This window comes from Haliotis asinina, chromosome 5 (assembly GCF_037392515.1).
Source record: "Haliotis asinina isolate JCU_RB_2024 chromosome 5, JCU_Hal_asi_v2, whole genome shotgun sequence".
NCBI lineage: Eukaryota > Metazoa > Mollusca > Gastropoda > Lepetellida > Haliotidae > Haliotis > Haliotis asinina.
The window spans coordinates 28738990-28766702 of record NC_090284.1 but is presented as its reverse complement, the minus strand read 5'-3'; the positions used below and the strand labels follow the sequence as shown (position 1 = coordinate 28766702).

Genomic DNA, 27713 nt, shown 5'->3' with positions numbered 1-27713 from the left:
AGGTGAGCCAAGCAATACACTTTCCACACATAGTACAGCGTTGGCTTGCATCTCTTTTCATGCCAATCCAATAATACCCCTGTTGGATTTTTTGGACAGTTTTTTTCAACCCCTATGTGGCCTTGTAATGGAGAATGATGATTATGGGTGAGGATAAAGCATATATAAATTGGTATGACAATCAGCCGGTGCCATCATATGCCATCTTTGTTCTTCTATATCCTATGGAGTACCCCTTCTCTACTAGACAACAAATTATATTGTGCCCACAGGGCTTTGTAAGTTTCAGGCCCCCCTAAGTAATTGAAGGAATTACAGCAAATTTGAAGGAATTGCATCTCAAATGTAAACAAACGCAGCCCACTCGCGAAACAATTGCAGCGATATCGGTAATTTAGCGGTAATAACAGAAATACATCGGCCCTATCGGAAGCAATGTCAGTAATACTGGAAACACGATCGGCCATCTTCGGAGATTTTTCGGTCGCGAGCGGAAACTCACGCAGCAAAACATGGCGTCGTTAGAACAAGCACCCGTCTCGGTGAGATTTCTTTTTAGTTCCTACTATTACAATTTTATACTTATCCATCTTTGACCACCCGTGTTGAATGCGTTTAGGTATGAGGTGTTGTTGGGGCAATAACGTAACGTATGTTTTTAGGAAAAGACAGTCACTCTAGGAGAGTGTCACAAGTCATGCCCCTGCAGTTTGTTTACATCTGAACATCGAAGTCGTGCCGATGATTACGAACGTGCGCCAGATATAACATCATTTTTTTTTTTAAAAATGTGTTTAAATTTGTCAATTGCACTTCATAGCAAGACAAATTATGGCTCATAAACTTCTTCATGGCGCACGTTCATGATGTTCGTAATCATCGGCACGACTTCGATGTTCAGATGTAAACAATCTCCAGGGGCATGACTTGTGACACTCTTCTGCAGTGACAATCTTTTCCTAAAAACATACGTTATTGCCCCGACAACACCTCATACCTAAACGCATTCAACACGGGTGGTCAAAGATGGATAAGTATAAAAATGTAATAGTAGGAACTAAAAACAAATCTCACCGAGTGCTTGGGCGAATGGACAATAGAGACTCAGGGAGAAACGTTTACATTGTTACATCTCTCGAAGCCAGAGAGAGAAGTGTATACTATGAGATAGGATAATTTTAAAAATGTATGCTTTAGTATTCCCTAATTCATCAGCCAAGTGTTCCAGAAGGATGTGCACAAGTGCTGACAGTTTTTGATTCATTAACACGTGCTGTGCATACCTTCTCGCACACTTGGCTATCCCCTTCTCTGTGTCAATATTTTCATGAGAGTTTGTTAAACTTTTTTATTTTTAGGATTTTTAAAAAACCTGCAAAAACCTGACAGAGTTGGTATGATGTTTTAATTATGATCACCTTTTCATTGAGTATTTTATGTTAATTAGTTTTCGAGTTAGATTGCAATTCATCAGTTCCCTTTTGAGCCAAACAGACTATAGGAGATGACTTGGAAATGTACTACTGCAAAGCTCTCACTGGGCAAAGTGAGAGTTCCTCTGCCTTCTCATCTCCTACTATAGAGAAGAGAGGTGGAATGGTGAATCTCTGATCTGGTTGCCCTGGTAAATGATTCTTTGCCATGGAGTCCCATAACAGTCCCAAATGGACAGCACCATCGCAAGACTGCTCAAAGTGGATTCTCATGACATCTAAGAAAGCTGTATTCCAGGATAACAGGTCAAAAGACGCCTGACCTAAAGGCACATATGGGGCACCTTGCAAATGTTGCAAAGCAATGTTGAGGTCCCAAGCCGGCAGACAAAAATTTCACCTTATGGTCCTCAAGCTTTAATGCTTTCAACATGGCCTGCAACTCGTTTACCTTAGACACCCACTCATTCCTTTTCACTGCTAGGACGGAATTGAGAGCCAAGAGGTATACTAAGATGACAAGAAATCTGCAGATGTACGAGAAACTCTAACAATAATTGAGGCGAAGCTACCATTTGTCGTACAGAACAGAATAAAGAGAACCGTTCAAATGTAAGTCATTTGTCAAAGTAAAGCTCCCTTGTCAAAACTCGATGAGCATGAGAGACGATTCTGGAGGCACCAAGTGAATAACCTTTAGCCCTCAAAGCCAAATGACCCAAATGCAAAGTTTGAACTTCTCTGGGTCTGGGTGAAGTTGGTTGCTGTGAGGATGCCGCTGAAGATTTATCCACCCAGGTAGATAAACTGGGAGTGAGTTGGCGAGACATTTTAGTTTGTGGAACCAACCTCTCGCAGGCCATCAGGTTCAACCAAAAGCAGTTTAAGTTGATAGGTTTGGCTTATCTTTGCAACAACCTCAGTTAGTACTATCGGAGGTGGGAATCCATAGGCATCGAGATTCTCCCAAGACAGGGAAAGGGCGTCCAATGCCCATGCGGCCGGATCCAGGACTGGAGACACGTAAATTGGAAGTTGCTTGCTCTGGCTCGTGGCAAATTAGTCTAACATGGGCCTGTACAGGGACTGGCAAACAAAAGTAACAGCATGGGAGACGGTTTGCAGGGTGGGAGACTCTCTGCCAGCACATTGTTCTGTACTTTTCTCATAATCTGCAAGGTGACTCTAAAGGAGATCTACTTCTGTCAGCACGCTTGGAACCATTACTGTCTCTTTTTGAGGCCTGCGAGGACCTATCAGAGGAAGAGACGTAGACTGAATGACCACCTCAGACTTCAAGGGACGAGGCTGTTGAAGGGATGATAAAGACAAAACAGAAGGAGGAGGGGCAGGAGGCCTTGTCTGGGTGTGTTGATGTGACTGGTTAAACATCGAGTGCATAAACTTGAATATGACACTCGGGTCAAAACTGTGAATAGAAATTTTTGTGGTATACCACATGTTTGGAACACAGGTGGGTAATTCCCTACATGTTGATGCACACCAGACTGATGAAAGCCCATCTGTTGTGGTATGGCAGTCCCATGTTGTAGACTGCCCTGCTGCTGTATGCCAGCCTGCAGAGGTGTGACTGCCAGTAGATACACCACCAGGGATAGGTGCGCTCAGTCCTGCTGGTGCACTCTGTCCAACGAGTGTGCCAATGAAAGATGAGGCTAAAACCCTCTGGTGTCCATTTCCTGTAGGTAACTCTGAGAAAACATCAGCGCCACGTCCAACAGCGATACAACCGAAGGGGCACTTGTTGGGATAGATTGGCCCTCCAAGTCTCCCTGATGGGTCGACGACATTTTCCTGCAAAGTCTCTGATGCGCAAGTCTCTATTCATGCTTGAACAAGTCAAAGGATAAAACCCTGCAATCCTAACATCTAGAGTCCCAAGTGTACTGAGAAGTGCAATTTAAATGATGAGTAAGCGGGTGCTTGTGCAACTAGAGACTGTGACACTTTACACAATGAGGTTGAGGCATAAAGCGCGCTAAATTACAAGCAGACAAAAACACTTATTAATCTGTGGGTAAGGTAAATATGTAGCAAAAGCAAGGGGTATCAGAAACAAACACTTTGCAAACATGGCCCTGCCCAGACCACACTGGTTTAGCCGAAAAGTAAATCTCGTGGACTGCCATTTTGACAGCACACACAACAAATCGCTGCCTAAATAGATATACAAGGACCCACAAGATACCTAGCATGAACTTCACTCAAGAAGCTCTAGAACTAGAAGAACTAGAAGGAGTAAGAACTGATAAGTACGAAAAACTCAGCATTGGTGAGTACATCCTTATTCAAAGTTAACAAATTAAAAAACATACCATTTAGTACAAAAATAATGACCACAAACCCAAATATACACCCGCAGTCAAAAAAGGTACAATATGGAGATCTCAACTCCCAACAACTGCTTCGTTACATGAATAAGAAAGGAATGACTTCTCACATGGCCACATGAGACACTGCGGTGACCTTTTCACACGGATGTCTTCAATCGAACCACCTTGGCTTTTGATCTTGACTTCTGCAGTCTGTTTTTGAAAAGTAAGGCAAGTATGCATACAGTTTGCATTTCTTATATTCACAATACCCATCACAAATAAATAATTTTGCCCCCAACAGCTTGTCATACAGTTGCGCTGGCTGCTGGTACATCTGGGGCTCTGGCACATGCTGCTCCTGCACTGTGTGTACTGAGGTTCTACACAAGCTGCATGTGCCATGTGCTCAGCACACACCATGCTGGCAGTGGCAGCTCGATACTACGTTGTGTAATTCCACTAATTACAGGTATGCAAGTTTGTTTGAATTGTTTATTTTAAAACAATTTCTTGTTTTCGTGTATTTAAATAATTGTATTTCATGATACGTTATTTTTTCATAATTACTTATATCTAATAATGGTTTAGTAATAAGTACATTTTATAATTATTTCATGATGATAAGAGGTAAGTAAAAAATATCATTTGTAATGAAAATGTAGGCTCACACATTTTTAAGTCCATATAAACCACAAAAGAAGCAACAACTGAGGGGACTTTCTCCAATTTGTAACATGTCATGATATCCCCTTCCCTTTTTCTTTGATATTTTCATTTTTATGAAATCGTAAAATAATAACTGTTTCTGAAAAAATATGAATGGTTGTGTATTTCCCAATATGATAACATGATCCGCTTGATAATGTGATACAGCAGCGTGAAATACCTCCGTTCTTGAAACTTCATATGAATAACATGTGAGGTGATTTGTTTAATAGCGGGTATCTTATGAAAACTCTGAATATCGACAATCATGATTGGTCAAAATCAGACACATGACCTAAATCAGCCAATCAGACAACCACAATGGATACTGTCCTCAAACAAAAAACCTGTAGATTCAAGTTTTGGGTAAAATCATGCTATTCTGAAAGTGTTAAACAAAAATCACCACATATTGTAAAATCATTCATTTTCGCGGAAACAGGAAAATTGACTAATTCGCGCGGTTTAATTTTCGCACATGATCAAAGTACAGAAATCATGACACTATAACACAGGAAACTGGAAACTGGAAAGAAAACAATGACCCTAGCTGTCGTCCTGTCACCTGCCTAATTAGTTGGGGAAACATGGGCTTTCCGCTACGTTGAGACATGCAATGGAGCACTGAAGAATCCATGTTGAGATATGTGGAAGAAATCATTGACCCACATGTGACCTCGACCCGTGACGCGCTCGGCCAATCAGTAACTCAGAAAGCTCTGTGCATGTGTACCAGTATTGTTAAACCACTACATGCTCAATGGATTATCCAGGCCTACGACAACATATCCAAGAGGAAGGATTTAATCCAAAGCAGGTTCCGCCAAGCTGGACTTTTGGACTGATTCACCAGTAGCAGGTGACCTGACATTTTTAATTTAGTAAAGTCGTGTGTATCGTGTCAATCACAGACACTGAAAATGACATGTGCTGAATCAACTATTTAATTTGTTTTTATGTATCTTCTTGTTTCACTGAGTCATGAATGAATGAAGTGTACTTGTAGTCAAATTACTAGCAATACAAAACTAAAACTGAAAGCTCTTTGTTTGTTTTTATTTTCACAATTTATCATAATTATTCGCAGAGGTTTTATTTTCGCGGATAATTTTTTTTGCACGAAAAGCGCGAAAATTACCCCCCCACGAATAATAATGATTTTACAGTATACGTATATTATGGAACTTAGAGGATGTATAGTGCGAGGTTATGACCTTTAACAAGACAGATTTATGTATATATATTCTCTCGTTAAATATCATCTCCATGTGTAAAGTTTGAAGTGATGAAAGGCGAGATGTCACTTCAATTTACAATACATGATCTCACAATAAAGATGGAAATAGTAAGTTATAATGTTCATTCGACAACTTTTTTGAGTACTGTTGATTTTATTCTTCAGTTCATTTGATTTGTATAATTACTTCCTCAAAAGACTCTTAATTTTCTTAACTCTGATGTGAACCCATTGTCGAAGCATGTGTACAAGAAACATTTTTATTTCAATACCATTACGAGAAATGGTTCATAATTTTAATGATGTTGATAATATATGGCCGTAAGTGTTTTCAGGCATCATGAAAAGTGATAAATCTGATAAATGAATAATATGTTAGCTAGGTTCCTAAAATTATATATCATTTTGATGCAACTACTCCCTTCCATGATATTCCAGCCTACGGTGTCTGGGGACTTGAGGACGACTTGGCCATTTTTCCGGCCTACAGTGTTGAATGGGTAAACACATATGTCATTAGCCCTTTTTACAACACCCTTCCTCATGGGGAGACTACTATGTGCTAAAATCTCCTTCTACTATTTTATTGTGATATTACTGGGTGTCACCAGTAGTAGTACTGCTATTTTCAGCAATATACTGTAAATCATTAAATTAAAGTGAAAAATACACCTGCACTCTTCTCACATTATTATGACGTATTTCAGTCTGACCATGTCTACTGCTGAAAACTTAATAAACCTTCTTTGTTGTCCTTAGGTTAGCATTCATCATAATGATACAGAACGCAAAACAATGTAGACATCTCTCATTATAGAGAGTAGTAGCAAGTAGTAGCAAGAAATCACATGCTCAAATATGGCACAGAAAGCAAAACATCGTCACCACATTTCCATTCATTGCACAACAAGCTCTTTTCAGGTGATTTGGTAAATAACAAGTGTGAAAAGAAATTGAACATCAAAGATTCAGGTGTCACATTTGATCAACACAGATTCCAGAGCTTGCATTAATTTCATAATTTACAGTATACAAGACAATGAACCCTAATACCGGAGAGACATGGTAACTTTAATACCAGCACATAACATAATGCAAGGCATACACAAATTAATTAGAACTGAATAGCTTAATAATCTTGTCTATTTTTCTTTTAATGACTGTTCACACAAAGCGCTATGATGTTGTTTCACATCCCCTAAAAACAAAGTGGACGAAAGTGTAACCAATAGATAAGCCAACCCCCTTTTGTACCCACTTCAATTTTTGGGCCTTAAAGTTTGGCATATCTATGGTAATATACTGTTATAATAATATCTATCTTACGGTTTCACAACTGATCATGAATGAAGGCAAATGCCATGCAATGTTGACTAAGAAAACAATATGTGAGATGCCGGTTTTCTTTGTTTAGTAAATTCTGGAGTAAAAAATTCAGAAAAAGCTGTGTGACAAGACAACGGTGCTGCAAAAGGAAAATTCATAAACAGATATAAAATTAGAAGAATATGATGCCATTCTGCCCTTCAATCACACCGTTGTGTGTTCTAGTTACTTACCTAGCACAGCAAATTCTGAGAGGGAGCTGTTGACAACTGTGTAGGTGGCCTGGTCAGGGTAGAGGTGGTTGAGAGGCACATACATGCTCTTGTCAATGTTTTGATGATGGTATACACTATGCCGATGACTGGAACAAGAAAGAAGGTTTTCAAGTCACAGCTATGATAAGTGTAACCTTTGTTGTTAGGGGCTGTAGTATTATTGTTCACAACAAAATACAGAACAAATCTAATGATTAAGTGGCCAATGTGTGATTAACACAAACAAGAGTCATCAGAAGATGACATATCCCCCACATATTTGAAAGGACAAATCATCTGAGAGTTAATTGTTGTTTTCTTAGATTAAAGGGGCACTGATGCGGAGCGAATAATGTTTCTCACCAACGGTCGAATTACGAAACCAAACCGCAAATTGGTCAGCGTCCGCTCCTTCGATCGTGACGGACAAAGGAACTGGGCTCCTGTCCATATTAGCAGAATTTCTTCACCTAAACAGTCAGGAGGCCGGATGCCCATCATATGCCATTTGTTTAAAAATATCCATGGTATCCCTTGTCTGATCGTAACAAAATATCCCAGCAGTGTAGTTCTTTTCGGATGCTTGGATGGTATAGTTACTGATCCAATTTGATCCTATGTCTGTGTTTTTAACCTCGATATTTAATCATGTTACATGAAAATATGATGTCTACAGGCACGTAGCAAGCCATTTGTTTCAGTACGGAAGATTGCAAAGCTTTATATATATATAGGTAGTTTTGAGTGTTGGTTCAGCTGTGATAGCAAATATCATACATAAATTTTGGTAGCTATGGTAGCTACAATGGTTTATTGTTTATGATAATAAAAACACAGAGTTGATTTATTTGAATTCGTAAACAAAAAACGATGACTTTGCCTTTGGTAGAGAAATCTGAAAATTTTCTTACGTAAAAAAAACCTTATTTCACCTATTTACCCAAGTACACAGCAAATGCCTGTGTGTATTCCTTATGTAACGAAATTCCGTTGGTATCCTCAAAACAGTTTCGGCCCATAAGTGTTTTCAGGCTGCATGCGACACAGAGATTACATCTTCCTTGCTGTAACTCGTGTTTGATGGTGTAAAGCTACACGTGTTATTTGTGATCATTCTCTGGATGGTCAATTAATGAATTTATAACAGGTATAATTAGTAAATAATTAGTAGTAACACCACTTCGGTTACTCAACAAAGGTTGCCATGTGGCATTTCTCCTGTCTGGAGTAAATACTCAACATTATAAATTAAGGTCTGTAATGGCAAATGTATTGTATGTTATGTAATATGTGCATGTAAGTGATGCAAGAGGGTTTATCACCTGAGTTACAAAAACAAACATCGATCAAAGGATTAACCGATAACACACTGATTGATTAATTACTCTAATCTTCTAGCGGATTTGTCAAAAGGCAGTGTGTGTAGATGACAACACCCTGTCGTAAAGAGGGAGTGCAAAAACAACATCCTCCCTTCAAAGAATTAACCACCTTTGCGTTGATTGATTGATTGCTCATTATTGGTTAACTAAATTACTTAGAATAGTGGACATCATACAATTAGTTTGCCAGGTGTGCTATCTTGGGAGACCAATGAGAGGTTTATCTGGTTTTCACCGACGAAAGACGTGAAACGATGTGTTACTTTTTCGCAAACTAGACAGTTGTAAGACACGCGACATAGAGCAGGATTATTTACCAGCTGCAGATGAATGGAATATGATTTCTTTTACGTGGATATTGATGGATACATACCTGAACAACGTAGTAGCCTGACCTTGTTGCTATAAAATTAGTCTGTTTTACATTCATTATTTGCATTTTGTTTTGATTTATTTGTTGTAGCATTCAGCAGAATCTGTATGACAGAAAACACACACTAGATCGCGTATGTGTGTGAAATAGGATCCACATTGGCAATCTATACAATGTATAAATTTTGCTGTTATGTTAGAAATTTACTATGAGTATAAGCAGATCGTGTGTTCTTTTATTAATTTTCAGAATCATACAAATATGACAATAAACTAATTAGTGTTATGAGACAAAATATAGAGACGTACATTGGCTTCGTTATTTTTCCTATTAGTTTTTTACCATTTCTACCACTGGCAGATGATTAACCTTCAAAGTGTTTCATTTGTTTTCATAATACATTTGTAATGAAGTAAAAATGACTACACCCAAGTTGATCTGTCTATTATTAAACTATCAATTGCGCTTACGGAATGTGCAGCAGAGGTCACGAACCAGTCACGAATTCTGGGATATCATCCAGGTACTCAGTGGAGAAAAACAATAACAAAAGTTTACACCAGTCCACGGAAATTGCTCCGCATCAGTGCCCCTTTAAGTTTGAATTGTTTCCATGGAAGTCATGAAAAATATAAATGCCATATATCTGTAAACAGCAAAAGTCACCACTTCAAGATCTGTCTCATATATTTGCCAAGATCTGTTGAAAGACATCAAATGGTTTTCCAGTTGTCCTCAAGAAACGAGGCCTATCCCTCCATTTTGAGAGGTAGTCAGAATTGTTTCAATGGAAACCAGGAAAAATAACAAGTCATTAGGAGATGACATATTCCCCCGGCCCCTACATATTTGAAAGGACAAATCATCCGACATTTACTGATTGTGTTTTTAGACCAAGTCTGAATTGTTTCCATGGAATTCATGAAAAATATAAATGCCATATATCTGTAATCAAAGAAAGTCACCATTTCAAGATCTGTCTCATATATCTGCCAAGATCTTTTGAAAGATATGAAATGGTTTTCGAGTTGTGCTCCGGAAACAAAGTCAGCAACGTGTTCATGGAACCGAGAAAATAATACATCATAAAAACCTGTAAATAGCAAAAGGCACCACTTTGGGGTCTGCCACACATATGTACCAAGTTTTACTGACAGATATTAAGAAGTTTTTGAGTTCTGCTCCAGAAACGGAACACACCTCTCAATTTTCAGAGTAGGTCCGAAATGTTTCCATGGAAACTGAGAAAATAATAAATCACAAAAACCTGTAAGTAGCAAAAGGCACCACTTTGGGGTCCACCACACATATCTACCAAGTAACACTGCCAGATATTAAGAATATTTTGAGTTCTGCTCCAGAAACAAAACACTCATCTCACTTTTGAGACTATGTCTGAAACATTTCCATGGAAACCAAGAAAATAAGAAATCACAAAGACCTGTAAATACCAAAAGGCACCACTATAGGTTCAGATTGATATATCTATCAAGTTTTGCAGAAAAACATTGCATGGTTTTTGAGTTCTGCTCCAGAAACGAAGCCTATCCCTCCAGTTTTTGAGTTTTCGTCCGGAAATAAAGCACACCTCTCACTTTTGAGACTAAGTCCAAAACGCTTCTATGGAAACCGAGAAACTAAGAAATCACAAAAACCTGTAAGTAGCAAAAGGCACCACTTTAAGTTCCGATTGATATATCTACCAAGTTCTGCAGAAAAATATTGAACGGTTTTTAAGTTCTGCTCCGGAAACGAAGCACATCCCTCCATTTTGAAACTGAGAAAATAATACATCACAAAAACCTGTAAATACCAAAAGGCATCACTCTGGGGTCTGCCACACATCTACCAAGTAACACTGACAGATATTAAGAAGTTTTTGAGTTCTGTTCCAGAAACGAAACACACCTGCTGCTTTTGAGACAAAGTCTGAATTGTTTCCATGGAAACCGAGAAACTAAGAAATCACAAAAACCTGTAACTAGCAAAAGGCACCATTGCAGCTTCTGATTGGTATATCTACCAAGTTTTGCAGAAAAATATTGAACGGATTTTGAGTTATGCTCCGGAAACAACGCCCATACCTTCATTTTGAGACTAAGTGCAAAACATTTCCAAGGAAACCAAGAAAATAATACATCACAAAAACATGTAAATACCAAAAGGCACCACTTTAGGGCCTGCCACACATATCTGCCAAGTTTTGCAGAAACATATTGAACGGTTTTTGAGTTCTGCTCAGGAAACGAAGCCCGCCCCACCACTAGACTAACACCAAAATGTTCCATGGAAAAACAAACAAAAAAAACAAAAAAATGCCCAAACTCTGTAAATAGCAAAAGGCACAATTACAGGATGAGATCATTATATCTATCTAGTTTGGTCTAAAAATATTGAACGGTTTCTGAGTTATGCTCTGGAAACAAAATGACGGATGAGGCTTCAACTATATCCCCCCGCATTACCTGCCGGGGGGATAAAAAGCACTTTCATTCTATTTCTGAAGGTTCTTGAACCTTCACTGTCCTAGTATTTGAGTCACCTGAATGTTCCCCTCTCCACATCCTGGCCACTGAGACGCACATGAACTCCTTCCTTGAGAAGTGAACCAAATGCTAGAGCCTCCCCAAGAGCCCAGTCTGCCATCCGATTCTTTACCATGTCTTCTCTGCCACGCAAAACCCGTTTCAAACCTAAAGTAAGATGCATAACATACTCACATCCAGCACCCCACAAGAGCTTACAGTAGAAGCAAGTGAAAAGTGAAAAGACCAAATCACTGACAACTTTAAAATTCTCCAAAATTTACAAAATAAAGCACATATATTGTTGTGGCCTTCATTAAACATCAAACAAACCTTAACCTTCTTGAATGCTCTTTAATGAACTAAGATCATTTGATTTCCAAAGGTAACTCAATGGTGTCAAAAAGATTCTCCAGGTGCAGTGTGATTTAAAAATTGTAGGAAACTGTTCAAATTTTCCGGGTTTTTGATGGGCATGAAGTCCAAGCTCATTTCATTGAAAGGGTAGCCCAAAAGAAAAGGGTAACTTGTATTAGCAATGAGCATCAAAATACCTCCATGGATGACGAAATTATCTGGAGGTGTGCTGACTGACTGTCCAACATGTCTCAGGACATCCTCACTACACCCAGTTGATGGAATTTTCATGGGGTCTCTGCCTTCAAAGAAACCTGGCCAGGGCGAGTCGAGCCAGTCTGTGTTCTTCACAGCGGTCTCCTTTTTAGCAGCCACATATGCCTCCTCACAGATCTTGTCATACTTTGCTACTTCCTCCTGGAGCAAAGAAACATGTAACTTTTATGATAAAATTGATAATTTATACTGACTCATGCTACATTTGTTATCATTCCTCTCTATTTGACGGTTAAATAGAAACTTGAATCATTTCAGTTCCCATGTGACTCATATGATGGTGTCCTCACTCTCTCCGAATTTTGCCCACATCAAGACTTACGGGAAAGCCCATAGAGGTGTGAGGGGACAGTTGGGAGGGCCTCAAATCATGAGTCTGGCAAAGTATTAAACATCAGTTTTATCACAAAACTTACATATTTTAAATTTTCCTAACTCATGCTATATTTCTTCCGGCTTGAGCTGTGTCAATTTTTCCTAATGATCATCAGTGGACTACTTTCCCTAACGTCCATAAAAGAAGTAAATCATACAGGTTTCATGGATTTAAGTAAAACTAGTAGGCCTCGATGTCTAGTCATCTTGAATGACCCCTATGCCAAGATTTTTAACAAGTGTCATCAGAAGATGACATATTCCCCCTGGTCCCCGCAGGGAAAGGACAAATCATCTGACAGCTACTTGATGGGTTTCTTAGATAAAGTTTGAATCATTTCCATGGAAGTCATGAAAAATATAAGTGCCATCTGTTGAAAGATATCAAATGGTTTTCTACGGAAACGAAGCCCATCCCTCCATTTTAAGACTAAGTCAGAATTCTTTCTGTGGAAACCATGAAAAATAAAAACGCCAAAACATTGTAAATAGCAAAAGGCACCACTTTGTGTTCTGCCTCAAATACTTGCCAAGTTTTGCTGTAAGATATTGAAAGGTTTTGGAGTTGTGCTCGGGAAATGAAGCTCATCGCTTCATTTTGAGACCAAGTCCGAAACGTTTCTACTGAAACGGTGAAAATACTGAATCACAAAATCCTGTAAATAGCAAAAGGCATAACTTTGGGATCTGCCACACATATCTCCCAAATTTTGCAGAAAAACATTGAATGGTTTTTGAGTTCTGCTCCAGAAACGAAGCCCATCCCTCCATTTTGAGACTAGATCCAAAATGTTTCCATGGAAAACGCAAAAATAATAAACCACAAAAACCTGTACATAGCAAAAGACACCACCTTAGATTCAGATTGATATATCTATCAAGTTTTGCAGAAAAATATTGAACGGATTTTGAGTTCTGCTCTGGAAATGCCCCACCCCACCATAAGACTAACACCAAAATGTTCCATGGAGAAACAAAAAAAATATAAATGCCAAAAATCCTTAAATAGCAAAGGGCACAACCATAGTTTGGTCTAAAAATATTGAACGGTTTCTGAGTTATGCTTCGGAAACAAAATGATTATGGACGGACGGACAGACGAGGCGTCGACTATATCCCCCTGCATTACATGCCGGGGGGATAAAAAAATATAAATGCCAAAAATCTTTAAATAGCAAAAGGCACAACCATAGGCTGAGATTGCTATATCTATCAAGTTTGGTCTAAAAATATTGAACGGTTTCTAAGTTATGCTCCGGAAACAAAATGATTACGGACGGACGGACGGATGGACAGAGGCGTCGACTATAACAATAAAATGCCAAAAGTTAACACACGAAATTCTTTGCCCTTTCTGTGTCTGCCGTTTTCCAAGGTGTGGACAAGTGGAAAGTTTGTAAAAATATCCTGTTTGCAAACTTTTCTAGTTTTTCAGTATCACACAGACAAGTTTAAGTTGGTGTGACCTTGAAAAATTATGTGAAGGTCACCAATATTGACTGGGCCCTGCGCGTATCCTATATAAAGCTTGCCACTGAATATGAAGAAAATCCAGTGAATGGTTCTTGAGATATCTCACTGACAAGGATAAAAGATTAAAGTCCCTTTGTGACCTTGAAATGAAGGTCAAGGTCAACAAACCTGACTAGGACCTTTCTTATACTGTGATGAACCTAGGTACCATATTTGAAAAGAATCTAGTCCGATATTATATATCCCCGATTCGTGCTGAACGTGCGGTGGGAAATAACAAAGATAGTTTACTATAAATAAGCATTATCTTATAGTATACAGTCAAGCTGGCAAACCCCAAGTTTTGTGAGGTGTGTGAAAGGAAATAATCTGAGGTTGCTGACATCATCTTCTGGTGATGAATATGCCAACGGATGATATTCCGAAGACCAGGAAGTTATGGCAGTTGTACATTTCAACATTGTCTGGCAGCCACATTTTGAGTAAATAAGTGCAGGAAGTAAGTAATGCAGGATAAGCATACAATTACTTAGATTTCACAACATGTCTTCGTCACTGTCATATATCTATTAAGCAGCTGTGTGGGAAGCATTATGAAAAGCACAGGGTGTGAGTACATCAATTCTTGTTTATATCAGCTTTCGGAAACAAAAGGTGAGTTTAGCCCAAACAGAAATCAAACTATCTTGAAACAAAGGTAGAGTTTTTGAAGTGATTATATAATTTTCTAACAAACCTTTCACAAAAGTTGTTACTGAGGGCTACTCTTGAGATGGGCAATGGTTGACTTTTATAAGAATGAGTTTGAGAAAGAATGCTTCCATACCTCATATTCTTGTTGTGTAACAATGCCATCCTTGATCAGAGTCTGTGCATACTGGGCCAGAACAGTGGGCTGCTTGGCCACCTTCTTGTACATCAAAGGCTGTGTGAACATGGGTTCATCTATTTCATTGTGTCCGAAACGTCTATACCCAACCTGAAATAATATACAGACATAATCATCATAGGCATAAGTAGACATTCATTATTCAAGCTGCAACCAAATAAATAACAAGAGATATCCCCCTGGCCCCCAAATGTTTGAAAGGACAAATCTTACTTAATGTTTTTTTAGACTAAGTTTGAATTGTTTCCATGGAAATCATGGAAAATAGAAATATATCTCTAAACAGCAAAAGGCACTACTTCAAGATCAAGACTGATATATCTTTTTGAGTTCTGCTCCAGAAACGAAGACCATCCCTCCATTTTGAGACTATGTCCGTAGGGCTCAAGGATAGATCTTCCGTCTTCTGGAACCAATATGGATGACAGCGGAGGAATACGGAAGGTATGATCCGGCTGTCCTGGCAGTTGGTTCTTGACAAGAAAGTCCCACCGCAAACCAAGGAACACTCCAGTAAATCGAGACCTCTCAAAGCGGCCCTGAGAGACATCTAGAGCATGTAACTTGGAAATACGCGCAGCTGTAGCCAAGACTAAAAGGAAAAAGGTCTTCAACGTGACATGCTCAAAATTTTTCTCATTCAGGGGCTAATACTAACTCAATGTGAGATGAGCAAGTACAACGGAAAGATCCCAAGCTGGAGGTCGGAATTTCTGTGACTGGTCAACCAGTTTATATGATCTCAAGAGAGACTGGAGCTCAGGGACAGTAGATATCTTCACACCCGATGCCGACACAATAACTGTGTAGAACCCTTCAGCTTCCTAGAGGATTGAAGGTACTGAAGGTACTCTGGCAACCACCTGAGGCGATGCTGTGGTGGGAGACATTATGCTTTTCATTCTGGAGTATGATTCAAATTTGGTCCACTTGTCATCGTAGATAGATCTCGTGGAAGTATGATTAGCTGTTGTGATAGCAGTCGCAACATGCAAAGAATAACCCTTGGCAGTTAACGACCGATGTAAATGCGCCAAACATGCAGATGAAGCGTTAGTGGAGATCAGTGTAGTTGATCGGAGTGCGGATGAACTTCCACTCCACTGGGGATGGATGCTTCAAACACGACAAAGAGTCTGCGATGACATTCATGACCCCTGGAATATGATTGTCCCAAACCGATATTTTGAGAAAGTCCACCAGGTTGAAGAATTGTTGCGTCCACCTGTTGATCCCATCCAATTGATGTGCCACATGATTGCCGCATTGTCCCATCAAACCGTAAGGACGTCTCCCGTAGTTGTTCCTGCCAATGACTGATGGCTAAGATTACTACCCTGAGCTCTAACACATTGATGTGACAGATCCACCCATGTTTATTCACAATTCCCACATATCTTCACAGAGACCACACGCGTCCACACTGTGGTGCGAAAAAGGAAGAGAATGACAAGTACAAGTCGTCACGTGATCAGCTGAGACAGCTGCACGAGCAAGATGATTTACAAGTGTCTATGGCGGGGGCAGAGGTTGGGTGGTCAGACGCCAGGAAGATTTGATTCAGCTTAGCTGACAGTACGTTTCCACGAAGTGAGGAAGAGAGATGCATAACGTGAGATAGGATAAGTTACTATTTAGAATCAATCAGAACTATATTTGCACTTCTGACATGAACAAAACAACCGACATAGGTACAGAAAATATTCCACATGTTGATAACATCAAGGAAATAACTGATCTAGATACAGAGATTAACCCACATATTGGTACATATGACATGAAGAAAGACCACGAAAAGTGAAAAGTTAACATCACACTTTCAATAATCACATTTTGAAAATAAACAGCACATGGCATATCTGTGGATCATGATTAACTTGTGCATTAAGTTTGGTAAACCTAGCATGTATAGTTTCTTTGATATGCTGTGGCCTGGTAACCATCAAACACAATTTGCAACATGTCATGTTTCCATAGAAACACCAAAAAATGAAATTCTGAAAAACTTCAAAATAGCAAAAGGGACATCTATGGGTAATGATTAACATGTATGTGAAGTTTGGTGAACCTAGCATGTAAACTTTAAGAGATATGCTCCGGACAAAGGTTTGGGACATACGGATGGATGGACTATATATCCTCATTACTTCATAGCTCATGTATAATAACTTCAGTCAAAACAATTAGTAGATGTCAAGTACTCACTAAGTCAATGACACAATCCTTCCCAAATGTCTGCCTCCATTCAGCAGCTACCTTGCAAACATAGACCACTGCCTCTGGATCATCAGCATTCACATGGAAGATAGGAGCATTTACCACACGTGCTACATCTGTACAGTAGGGAGATGACCGGGCCACTCTTGGATCAGTCGTAAAACCAATCTGTAGAGTGAAGAAATGATTAGCCAAGTGTGTTTGCTTGTTGTTTGACAATATGTTGTTGAATATTCAAAAATATTTATAAATCAAAACAAATCTCATGTAATCTTCAGTTGCAAAAATCTGGAATTCATGTCATTCACATATTCATATTTTTGCACTGTTTTTTTTTTCCCTGGAAAATGATGTACTCCACACAAGGGATCAATTTCATTTGGATTTGTGTCTATATGTGTATACATATTATCAATCTTATTCATTTATCTACTATTCATGGTATATTTGTATTAAATAATCATATCAAATAGTTAATTTTCCCTCTGATAATGCTGGTTGAAAAATAAGGACTTAAAAGCTGATCAATTACATTCTGTTTATGTATTGATTCTTTGTATGAACATACAAAATCACAATGGGGGAAAACTGTTTAATTTATCAAAATGTTCCAAGTTGTAAATAGCTGTACACAACTATGTAATACCAAATCTATGATCAAGTTATGGGATAACATCATAAATGATCTGTGTCATTCTTCTGAATTGAAAATATTGCTGTGGAAGTATCATTAAAATCACCTGTATTTTCTTTGAAACTCAAACACAAAATCTGACTTGAAATGTGTGTCATGAACACATCACAGTATATGATGAGCATTCCTCTTGCCACCAAACATGGCTGAGTGTTTTCACAAAAACACTCATTAAGAAGAGTCATCAAAAGATGACAAATACTCCCTGCCCTCATAAATATGAAAGAACATATCATCTGACTGTTACCTAAAAGCACAACTTGAAGAGAGAACTATTGTCTAATCTGTCTGTCTGTATGCATGAGTAGTAACTGAGTACATTATATATTTCCAAAATTCCTGTAAATTTTGGTCGTTTACATCCTATTCAGTAACTTTACACACACTGAACACTCACATTTCATGGTCTGTAATGTCTTTTCTCTCTCATTATATTTATAAGGCAATAAGTGTGCAATCAGTTTGGCAGGTTAAAGGTTAATTACCTGGTTGTTAGCCACAATGTGAATGGTTCCATGTGTGGTGTAAGCAGGAAGATCACTCAAATGCATTGTCTCATAAACAACACCCTGTCCTGCATAGGCTGCATCTCCATGAAGCAGCATACTCATCACCTGCAGAAGACATCACATACTCATCACCTGCAGAAGACATCACATACTCATCACCTGCAGAAGACATCACATACTCATCACCTGCAGAAGACATCACATACTCATCACCTACAGAAGACATCACATACTCATCAAGAAATACAGTTCTTGCTACCACCATGTATAGTGTAATAAAGCACATTTTTGCACTGAACTATTATAGATAAAGCATGCATGCATCCGAGTGCTTTAACGATATAATAGTTCAGGGCGAAAGTGTGCTTTATTACACTATACATGATAGTAGAATGAACTGTATTTCTTTTCTAAGATGCCGTATTTAATAATTTCTAAACCTAATTTCGATTAATCAATGGCAGAAAACAAACGATGGTGTCTGTGACCTAACTTAACAATCCTCGCACAGGGCTAACTGACATGCTGTTCTTTTGACGTGTCAGCCCCCTACATTAAGACAAATGTTACTGGAAAAACAAATGATGAACAGTTTGGAGAAGGTTTATGTTCGGGTTAAATATCTTCTCTAGATCATTTTAATTACATCTGTGATTCTCTTAAACCATAAAAGGCAAAATGACGGTCTCATTTCTACTACCAACAAAAGTTTAGATCAGCACATTCAGCCGATGCTGACTAGTCATGCGACATTCCACGATTGCATTGTGTACACATTGCAAACACTACCGTGTCTCTATTAAGTTTTGAGTCGAACTACGAGGCATTTTATCCTTCGGAAAACATAAACGTAATGTTTCCACAAGTGATGTTAGCTGTTTGATGCAACTGCAAAGCAAGAAATGGGATGCGACGAAGCAGTTTACTGTAGGAGGCTGTACGAGGCGATGGCAGCTGACATCCATCGTGACATAATGCAAAAAAGATCGATTATGAGGGGGGCAGACTGGAATGGCGCAGCGACGTCAACACATTGTGACGGAATGCAAAAAGTGCACATTATCGTCTGATAAAGTATTGTCGGCGCCTTTGATCTTTCACAGAAGCATCTTAGAATACCCTGTAGAACACATCACATACTCATCACCTGCATCAAAACATCACATCACTTGCAGAATATATCACATACTCATCACCTGCAAAATATGTGTACTCATCACCTGTAGTGGACATTAACTACTCATTAGCTGACTATCATCTAGCTGTCTGCTAGTCAAGAACATGGATAGTCCCGCCCTCACAATTGGCATCAACAAAAAGGTGAGAGGTATGTTGTCAAGGAAATGATGTTATGGACAGGGCCAGAACTGAAGGAATGAGGCAGAAAGAAGTTGCAGTTTGACTGCTAACAAAGGAAGAGCAGATGGTGTTAGCACAGATGAATCAAGGTGCCTTCATGTGGTTAGTGCCTGTAATAAGGTTTGGATATGAAAAAATTGTCACATGGGTGAGTGAATCAGATGGGTTTCACAGTGATGGAACAATATTTGAGGGATGACAGTGTGTGGTCTGAAGGGATTAAGAAGTAAGTAAATGTGTTCTATTAAAGGAATTTGCAACTGAAATGTGTTGCCTCTTTTAAGATACAGTAGAAGTTCTTAGCTTTGTGTTTTAACAATAACTGGTTGTCAAGAATGAATTACTATCATGTAAGCAGTGGTGAATGGTGAGGAAGCTACAATCTTTGAATGCTCTTGGGTTCTAGTGTCATCAATGTCAGGTGCTGGGATGTAATTATTGTAAAACTTTTCCTGAAATGGCGGATGCATGTGACAGGCTAAATGTTTATGGGAACAGAAATCCAAAATAGCAAGTCTAATAGGCAGTGTAGTTTAGGCACTTGCACTTGTGTGACATGAAGACTGAGTAATGTATCCCCAAGGTTAAAACAAACACCCATAATGATATCATGTGCAAAGAAAGGATACTGTCTTAAAGAAGTTATTGCTGAAATTCCAAAGATGATAAAAGCTCCTTTGATGTGCATCTTAGAAGCTGAGGTAATGAAGAATGATCATGTTAGGGATATACAACTTCTTTATACTGTGAAAGGCAATGTTTCGGCATAGACTCTAATGTTGTCATCACTTGCTTGACAACGACATTAGAACCTATGTCAAAATGTCACTTTTCACAAAATTAAAAAGTTGTATATTCATAAAATTATCATTATTCAGAAGCAATAAAATAATAGACAAACAGAAGATGATTGCTTATGCCACTTAAAAGGATTGTAATGCAACCTTCTCAGAAACAAGTTGACAGGATAAAAATGGCCAAAGAAGGTTGACATCTAAACGCACTTTCTTAAGTGTTGTGAAAGACCCATTCAGACAAGCTAATTCATATATTCAGTGACCACTTCAAAGTAGCCAAGATCACCAACTGTGAAGAATTCAAAGACACATGGATACCATTCAACCAAATACACTGTTGTCAGTAAGGCAAACAATGGAATATTTGCATAACTCGTCATAGCTTGAGACAAAATAATTTTTGAAACTGGTGAGGGGTAGGGATGACTGAAGGATGACTGAGCCCTGAATGATGAGACATGTCACAGTCATGATCTGGAATACACTTGCCTGATGTGGGCTGGTGACAGCCTTGCAAAGGAATGTGGAAGGACATATTATGAAGCCTATGTGATAAACCATTAGCAGCATGGTGGAACACTCATGCAAGTTAATGACTTAGACCTCATCCCACACAGACAGGCTGCTTTCAGGAGATCTAAAAAACTTTAAAATGGTTGTGTTTTTAAAGAAAGTTTCCACTTTTTGTACAGACAAAAAGACAAAGTGAAACGGGAAAACGAAAAAATGAATTTAAATGTGCTGTTTGTAACGTGTGAAAAATCAAGTTCAATATGCAAAAACAAGTCACCAGATATATGGTATCAGGCATATCTTATTGTAATCTGTCAATTCACAAAATGCTTCACCAACATGAAGAGAAACTTGCTCAGAATTAAGCCATATGTATGATTTTCAAGCTTAATTTTTTATAAGGTAATATGAAAATATCAGGTTTGGTATTATTTCATGAATATTTATTAAAGAGGTACTTTGGGAAAAAAATACAGTTCTAAACTTATTCTGGTCATGTGATCTTTGACTTGCGTAATAAAGACCAACTGACTGTTAAACGTGACCTATCTTTCAGCCAGACTGTCAAAAATCAAATTAGTTTGAAATCCATGAATATTTGCTGTAGTCACTGCTCCGTCCTTCTGTATTTGTCCTTCATGGCTTCAGCAAATTATACTTCAAATCAATGATTGCGCAACAGAACAAAATGAGCATTATCTGAGATTATGGCAAAAATGACTATGTTACAGGGAACTATTTTTCAATTTCAACCCTGTGTTAGAAGCGTCTAATACCTTCTTGCCATCTGTGTCCCCTCTGTAGAACTGCTCAGCTCGTGTTTTGCCTTGCACTACTGGATCTACAGCTTCCAGATGAGAAGGATTGGCCACCACAGCTATCTTGATGTTCTTATTTGTCACACGGTTCAAACGTTCATGAGACATTCCCAGGTGGTACTTGACATCCCCAGAGCCTTCATCTGATGCTTCTAACTTGGAGTCAAACTGACAGATGATCTTCTCCAATGGTTTGCGACACACATTGGCCAGAACATTCAGGCGACCTCTGTGAGAAGAACAACAAACAACAAATACATGTACAATGACCAGTTCAGTGAAACATGTTAGTAAATATTTGTGATCAACATGCATACATTCATAAAGATTCATCTCAACGATTAAATACCCTAGTGGCCATGTGTACAGAACAAGAATGACAAGTACTAATGATATTCAACACTAATTCTTTTCTGTGATCATTATATTTTTTGTATTCTTGTGTGTTCTTTTGAGAGCTGGTGTGGTTGACATCCTGATGATTAGTGACCAGTACTATTGGCATTAATTTTTGTCTCTTGTCCGTAACCACTACATTCTTGGGCTAACTGAAGAATATTCAAAGATCAACAATTCAACATCCACAATTATGACAATAAGCAAGCAATATCTGTTTAACAAATACATATACACAAACAGTATGTCAAATGACATTTACAGTATGACCAGGGATAACTGAAAATTTTAGGAGTACGCATAATTGGATTTCTAGTATAGACAACCTTGACCAGCTACCAAGTGCTTGGTTTTATTCAAGAGAGACAACTCTCTTAATCCTTTTTCATTAGTTTGTGAAGAGTTATCCCCCTTTGTTTACTTGTTAGCAGACGACATTTACAGTGATCCTCTGTATGGAGGCTTTTAAGAAGAAGTTGATTTTAGAGTACTTAACAAGGACATCAAATCAGCTGAAGTGATTTCAAGTAGAACTGGCATTCCTTTGCCTCTGTTTATCATGTTTTGAAAAATATTGCAAATGGGTACTGTTACAAGAGTGCATTTTCTGTAAATTGTATTATTGATTAAGTGATAATTATCATTGGGTCACAATGTTTAAAGTTTTGAGTAATAGTTATTACGTGTCACATTTCGCATAATAAATGTTTAGTGCTATTAGTATTTTAGTGAAAGGCCTTCAAGGGAGTGCTCTGGAGTTGCCTTCCTTGACTAGTTGTGTTTACTTCCCAGTGGCTGCGAGAAAGTTGGTGGCGATGAGGTCGCAAAGTGCTTGAATATACAGGAATCAGTGACTGTGCATGTATAATGCTGGTTATTGTGTTGACACACACCGACATGGATAATTGGAGTACATCATTCGGCCTACTATCTGCCTGCCTCTTCATCAACACTTCACCTCTACATGACCGCTGCCTCTCGCCGTGTAACATTCAGGATGACTGTTTCCCACTCACAAACCAAGACTTTGGAGAGTTGATAATATATTTGTGACCCAATACTTTAGATTTGACTCGTTACATTGTACATGAAACCTCTATTGTGAATCTCGTGAATCTCTGTACCTTGCTTTTGTCTGCATATCACTGAATATTTCAGACTTGTCAGTGATATAGCTTGCTGGTTCTGAGGGGATGTCTTATACAATTGTCACAAAAATTTTTTAACTGTGACAAAATGGCATTGAGCACCAGGGAAGTTATGAAGGCCCAGAAAATTGACAGTGACGGCTTGGTATTCTTGTTTCTAAAAACAAATGAAGGCATTCAGAAAACTTAAGGCTGGATATGACTGACAGAGGAATTGTGGCTGTCTGTAAGGAGACAATTAGAACTGAGCTGCATGCAATGGGCTGGCTGGAAGAATTCCATGGCCTATCATTAAACTTGAGCAAAAGGAGTGAAGGTTGAACTGGTGCTTACAGCATAGAAACTTTAACTGGCACGGTGTGATTTTTTTAGATGGAAGTCCTGTACTGCTGTTTCCTAATACACTGAAATTCTAGATCAAACAGACTGAAAAACCGCTGCATCAGCGCCGAAAGTAGTCCGAAATTTATCATGTGGGGTGGCATATCTGTGTTAGGGGTAACACCCCTGTGTGTATTTGAAGGGAATATGAACAGTGAGCGGTACACACATACTCTCGATGGACATTTACTTCCATCTGCTGACTTGTTCTATGGAAAAATTTTTATTTTCCAGCAGGACAACAACCGAAACCATCGTTACCATCGTTCGAAACATTCATCATTGTAAAGCATGTTATTCTGTCAGAGCATGTCATTTGTTCTAACTTCTTATGCAACGGTAATTGACAAGGACCAAATGAATGATGGTAAAACAACAGTTATGATAAGCAATCATAGGGTTAATGTTCTGTTAGATTTCCATGCATTGGTCCATTCCTGCACGCTGAAATTAGAAAATGTATGCAATCTGAATGTGATTAAGAAACTGACCTGTGAGGCATGCCAATGACAAAACTGTCCACGCCCAGTGCACTGGAGGAGTCAATCAGTGTCTTCATTGAAGATATAAGCACCTCGCATCCCTCCAGTCCAAAACGCTTCTCTGATGACCATTTGCGAGCAAGAAATTCCTCAAATCTGTGAACAAACACAACAGATTCATACCTGACAAATTTTGGAACACAAGTAATTTGAACTGTATGAAGCCTGTGGTCACAAAATAACAAGTTGTAAATTGATCAAAATAATTTGGTGTGATTTTTTAAGCAATCATGGTTATCCATGTATTAATGCACCTTAATAATGGCCGAGTTACCACAGAGAAAGATTTCCATTTAATCTGTGAATGTGTATCTATTATGACTGTAATATGGTAAGACAGGAACGAATCAGTTTCAAGACAAATATAAAAGAAGTGAAGATGTGTCACAGTTAATACCGTGTAGATCTGATGAGTCTGGCCAGAACAAGCCTCTTCTCTTCATTGCTGAACTGCATTATACGAGGTGTTTCAAACTTCTTACGAATCCAGTCAGTCTGTTCCAGGTTGTTGATGAACATGAATTCCACACCAATGTGTCGACAGTAGACCTCCTGAAGCCAATACGCTAATCGTCAGTGTGGGAGAAAATGACACTAGGTTATGGTAGTCATGTCAAGCCCCTTATAACATGTGTTATGCTCAACAAGGCTGGAACTGAGACAAGATAATTCATTAATGAGAACTAGAATACTAATTTTTTTTCAACAAGATACAGTGTAGATTTTGTAGAAGACACTATTCTCCCCCTGTCTGAAGCGTAAGTATCATTTATAACACATTCTGGGACAGTCAGACTCCCTGCAGTCATCTGAGTAACACAAAAGAAACTGCAATCACATTCCAAACAAGACACAGTCATCAGAAACTATTGAACAGTTTTCAAGTTCTGCTCTGAAACAGCTATTATCTAGCCTCATGTAAGAATGTCGAGTTTTGACTCCACGTGACTCTGATAAAAGTACCATGTACATCCATCATGATCCGCCAGCAGGAATATAAAAGTCGTATACTCCCGCTGCAAAAGCCTTATCACCCTGCTACGCCTCGGTGACGACGCGAAGTGAGAAAAGTGTGCATCGACAAGCCTTTAGTAATGTGCGATGCACTGAGGTCAAACAATCAGCTGGTGTCAACATGGCAGCAAGTCGATTCGATGCGTGTTGTTTTGTTTTGATTTAGTGAAAACATTCAGCTAGATAAATGCGTTATCACATCGTGTCGAGGGAAATATGGGGTTTTATCAGTCCTGAGTAAGGTTGTATTCCCCGAGCCGGAGGGCGAATACAACATTACTCGGGACTGATAAAACCCTGTATTTCCCTTGACACGATGTGAGAACTTATGATGTAAACTCCAATACTGAGTCTAATAAAACCTAGTAGGAGGTTGTGTCAGACAACCTTTCAGTGACCAATGAGTCTGACCATCCAATCAAATGCGAGAAGGCAGAACTGATTCAACCAATCAGACAAAAGTTTGGCGCAACTTAAATAAAAATTGCTAGTCATACCGATCCCTCAATAAACGAAAATCTGCAAAAAACACAGGTATTTGACCTGTAGTGTTCATGCTTAGGGCTTTCTGATGACATGGTTACTATTGGCTAATATTTCCGCAAGCTGACATCCTTGAATACTGACAACAAGAGTCATCAGAAGATGACATATCCCCCCGTCCCCAACATGTTTGAAAGGACAAACCATCTCACAGTTACTCATTGTTTCTTTTAAGAATAAGTTTGAATTGTTTCCATGGAATTCATGAGAATTATAAATGCCATATATCTGTAATTCACAATTTCAAGATCGGTATCACATATCTGCCAAGATCTTTTGAAAGATATGAAATGGTTTTCGAGTTGTGCTCTGGGAACGAAGCCCATCCCTCCATTTTGAGACTAAGTCTGAAACGTTTCCATGGAAACCAAGAAAATAATACATAAGCCAAGTTTTACTGACAGATATTAAGAAGTTTTAGAGTTCTGCTCTGGAAACGAAACACACCTGTCACTTTTCAGACTAAGCCTGAAATGTTTCCATGGAAACCAAGAAAATAATAAATCACAAAGATCATGTACATACCAAAAGGAACCACTATAGGTTCTCATTGATATGTCTACCAAGTTTTGCAGAAAATATTGAATGGGTTTTGAGTTCTGCTCCGGAAATGATGCCCATCTCTCCATTTTGAGACTATGTCCGAAACGTTTCAATGGAAACCAAGAAAATAATACACACAAAAAAAAAACCCTGCAAATAGCAAAAGGCACCACTCTGGGGTCTGCCACACATATCTACCACGTTTTACTGACAGATATTTAGACGTTTTTGAGTTCTGCTCTGGAAACGAAACACCTCTCACTTTTGAGACTAAGTCCATAACGTTTCCATGGAGACCAAGAAAATATTAAATCACAAAAACCTGTAAATACCAAAAGGTACCTCTATAGGGTTCCGACTGATATATCTACCAAGTTTTGCAGAATAATATTAAATGGTTTTTGAGTTCTGCTCCGGAAACAAAGCCCATTCCTCCAATTTGAGACTAAGTTCGAAATGTTTCTATGGAAACTAAGAAAATTTGAAATAACAAAAACCTGTAAATGCCAAAAGGCACCACTTCAGGTTCTGACTGATATATCTACCAAGTTTTGCATAAAAACATTGAATGGTTTTTGAGTTCTCCTCGGGAAACGAAGCCCATTCCTCCATTTTGAGACTAAGTTCAAAACGTTTCCATGGGAACTAAGAAAATTTGAAATAACAAAAACCTGTAAATAGCAAAAGGCACCACTTCAGGTTCTGACTGATATATCTATCAAGTTTTGCAGAAAAACACTGAACGGCTTTTGAGTTCTGCTCCGGAAACAAAGTCATAAGACTAACACCAAAATGTTCCATGGAAAAACAAAAAAAATATAAATGGCAAAAATCTGTAAATAGCAAAAGGCACAACTATAGGCTGAGATTACTATATCTATCAAGTTTGGTCTAAAAATATTAAACGGTTTCTGAGTTATGCTCCGGAAACAAGATGATTATGGACACACGGACAGACGAGGCGTTGACTAACCGGCATTACATGCCAGTGGGATAAAAATCATACTGATCGCAAAACACATTACGGGGGAAAAAATAACAATTGAATGAAATTTATCGTGTCTTTATTATGTATAAGAAAAGATCACATACATAAAGATAGACACACATATACATTCAAACTGAGCAAGAGAAAGGAGATCATCAATTACATGTACTTCTATGGACTCGGGGTGCAAAACATAAACTTGTTTCTCAAAGAATATAGACAAAAAATAAAAGATGTCAGATATCTGATTGGTTTAATTCAACAAATTGTATATGACTACAAATTGTTTAAGTATAGATTTGAAACTGAA

At 38.5% G+C, this 27713-nt stretch overlaps 1 protein-coding gene across 1 annotated transcript in view; it reads right to left on the bottom strand.

Annotated features, from left to right (window-relative positions):
• LOC137283498 (2-oxoglutarate dehydrogenase complex component E1-like) overlaps positions 1 to 27713 on the bottom strand; it is a 68014-nt gene that overhangs the window by 16135 nt on the left and 24166 nt on the right. Inside the window, exons 6-14 of the mRNA XM_067815031.1 lie at positions 24713 to 24867; positions 24265 to 24411; positions 21807 to 22077; positions 18338 to 18466; positions 17147 to 17326; positions 14879 to 15031; positions 12126 to 12345; positions 11589 to 11739; positions 7271 to 7398 (exon numbers count right to left, since the gene is read on the bottom strand). Coding sequence (XP_067671132.1) covers positions 7271 to 7398; positions 11589 to 11739; positions 12126 to 12345; positions 14879 to 15031; positions 17147 to 17326; positions 18338 to 18466; positions 21807 to 22077; positions 24265 to 24411; positions 24713 to 24867 — 1534 coding nt within the window. The remainder of the gene's footprint in view (positions 1 to 7270; positions 7399 to 11588; positions 11740 to 12125; positions 12346 to 14878; positions 15032 to 17146; positions 17327 to 18337; positions 18467 to 21806; positions 22078 to 24264; positions 24412 to 24712; positions 24868 to 27713) is intronic.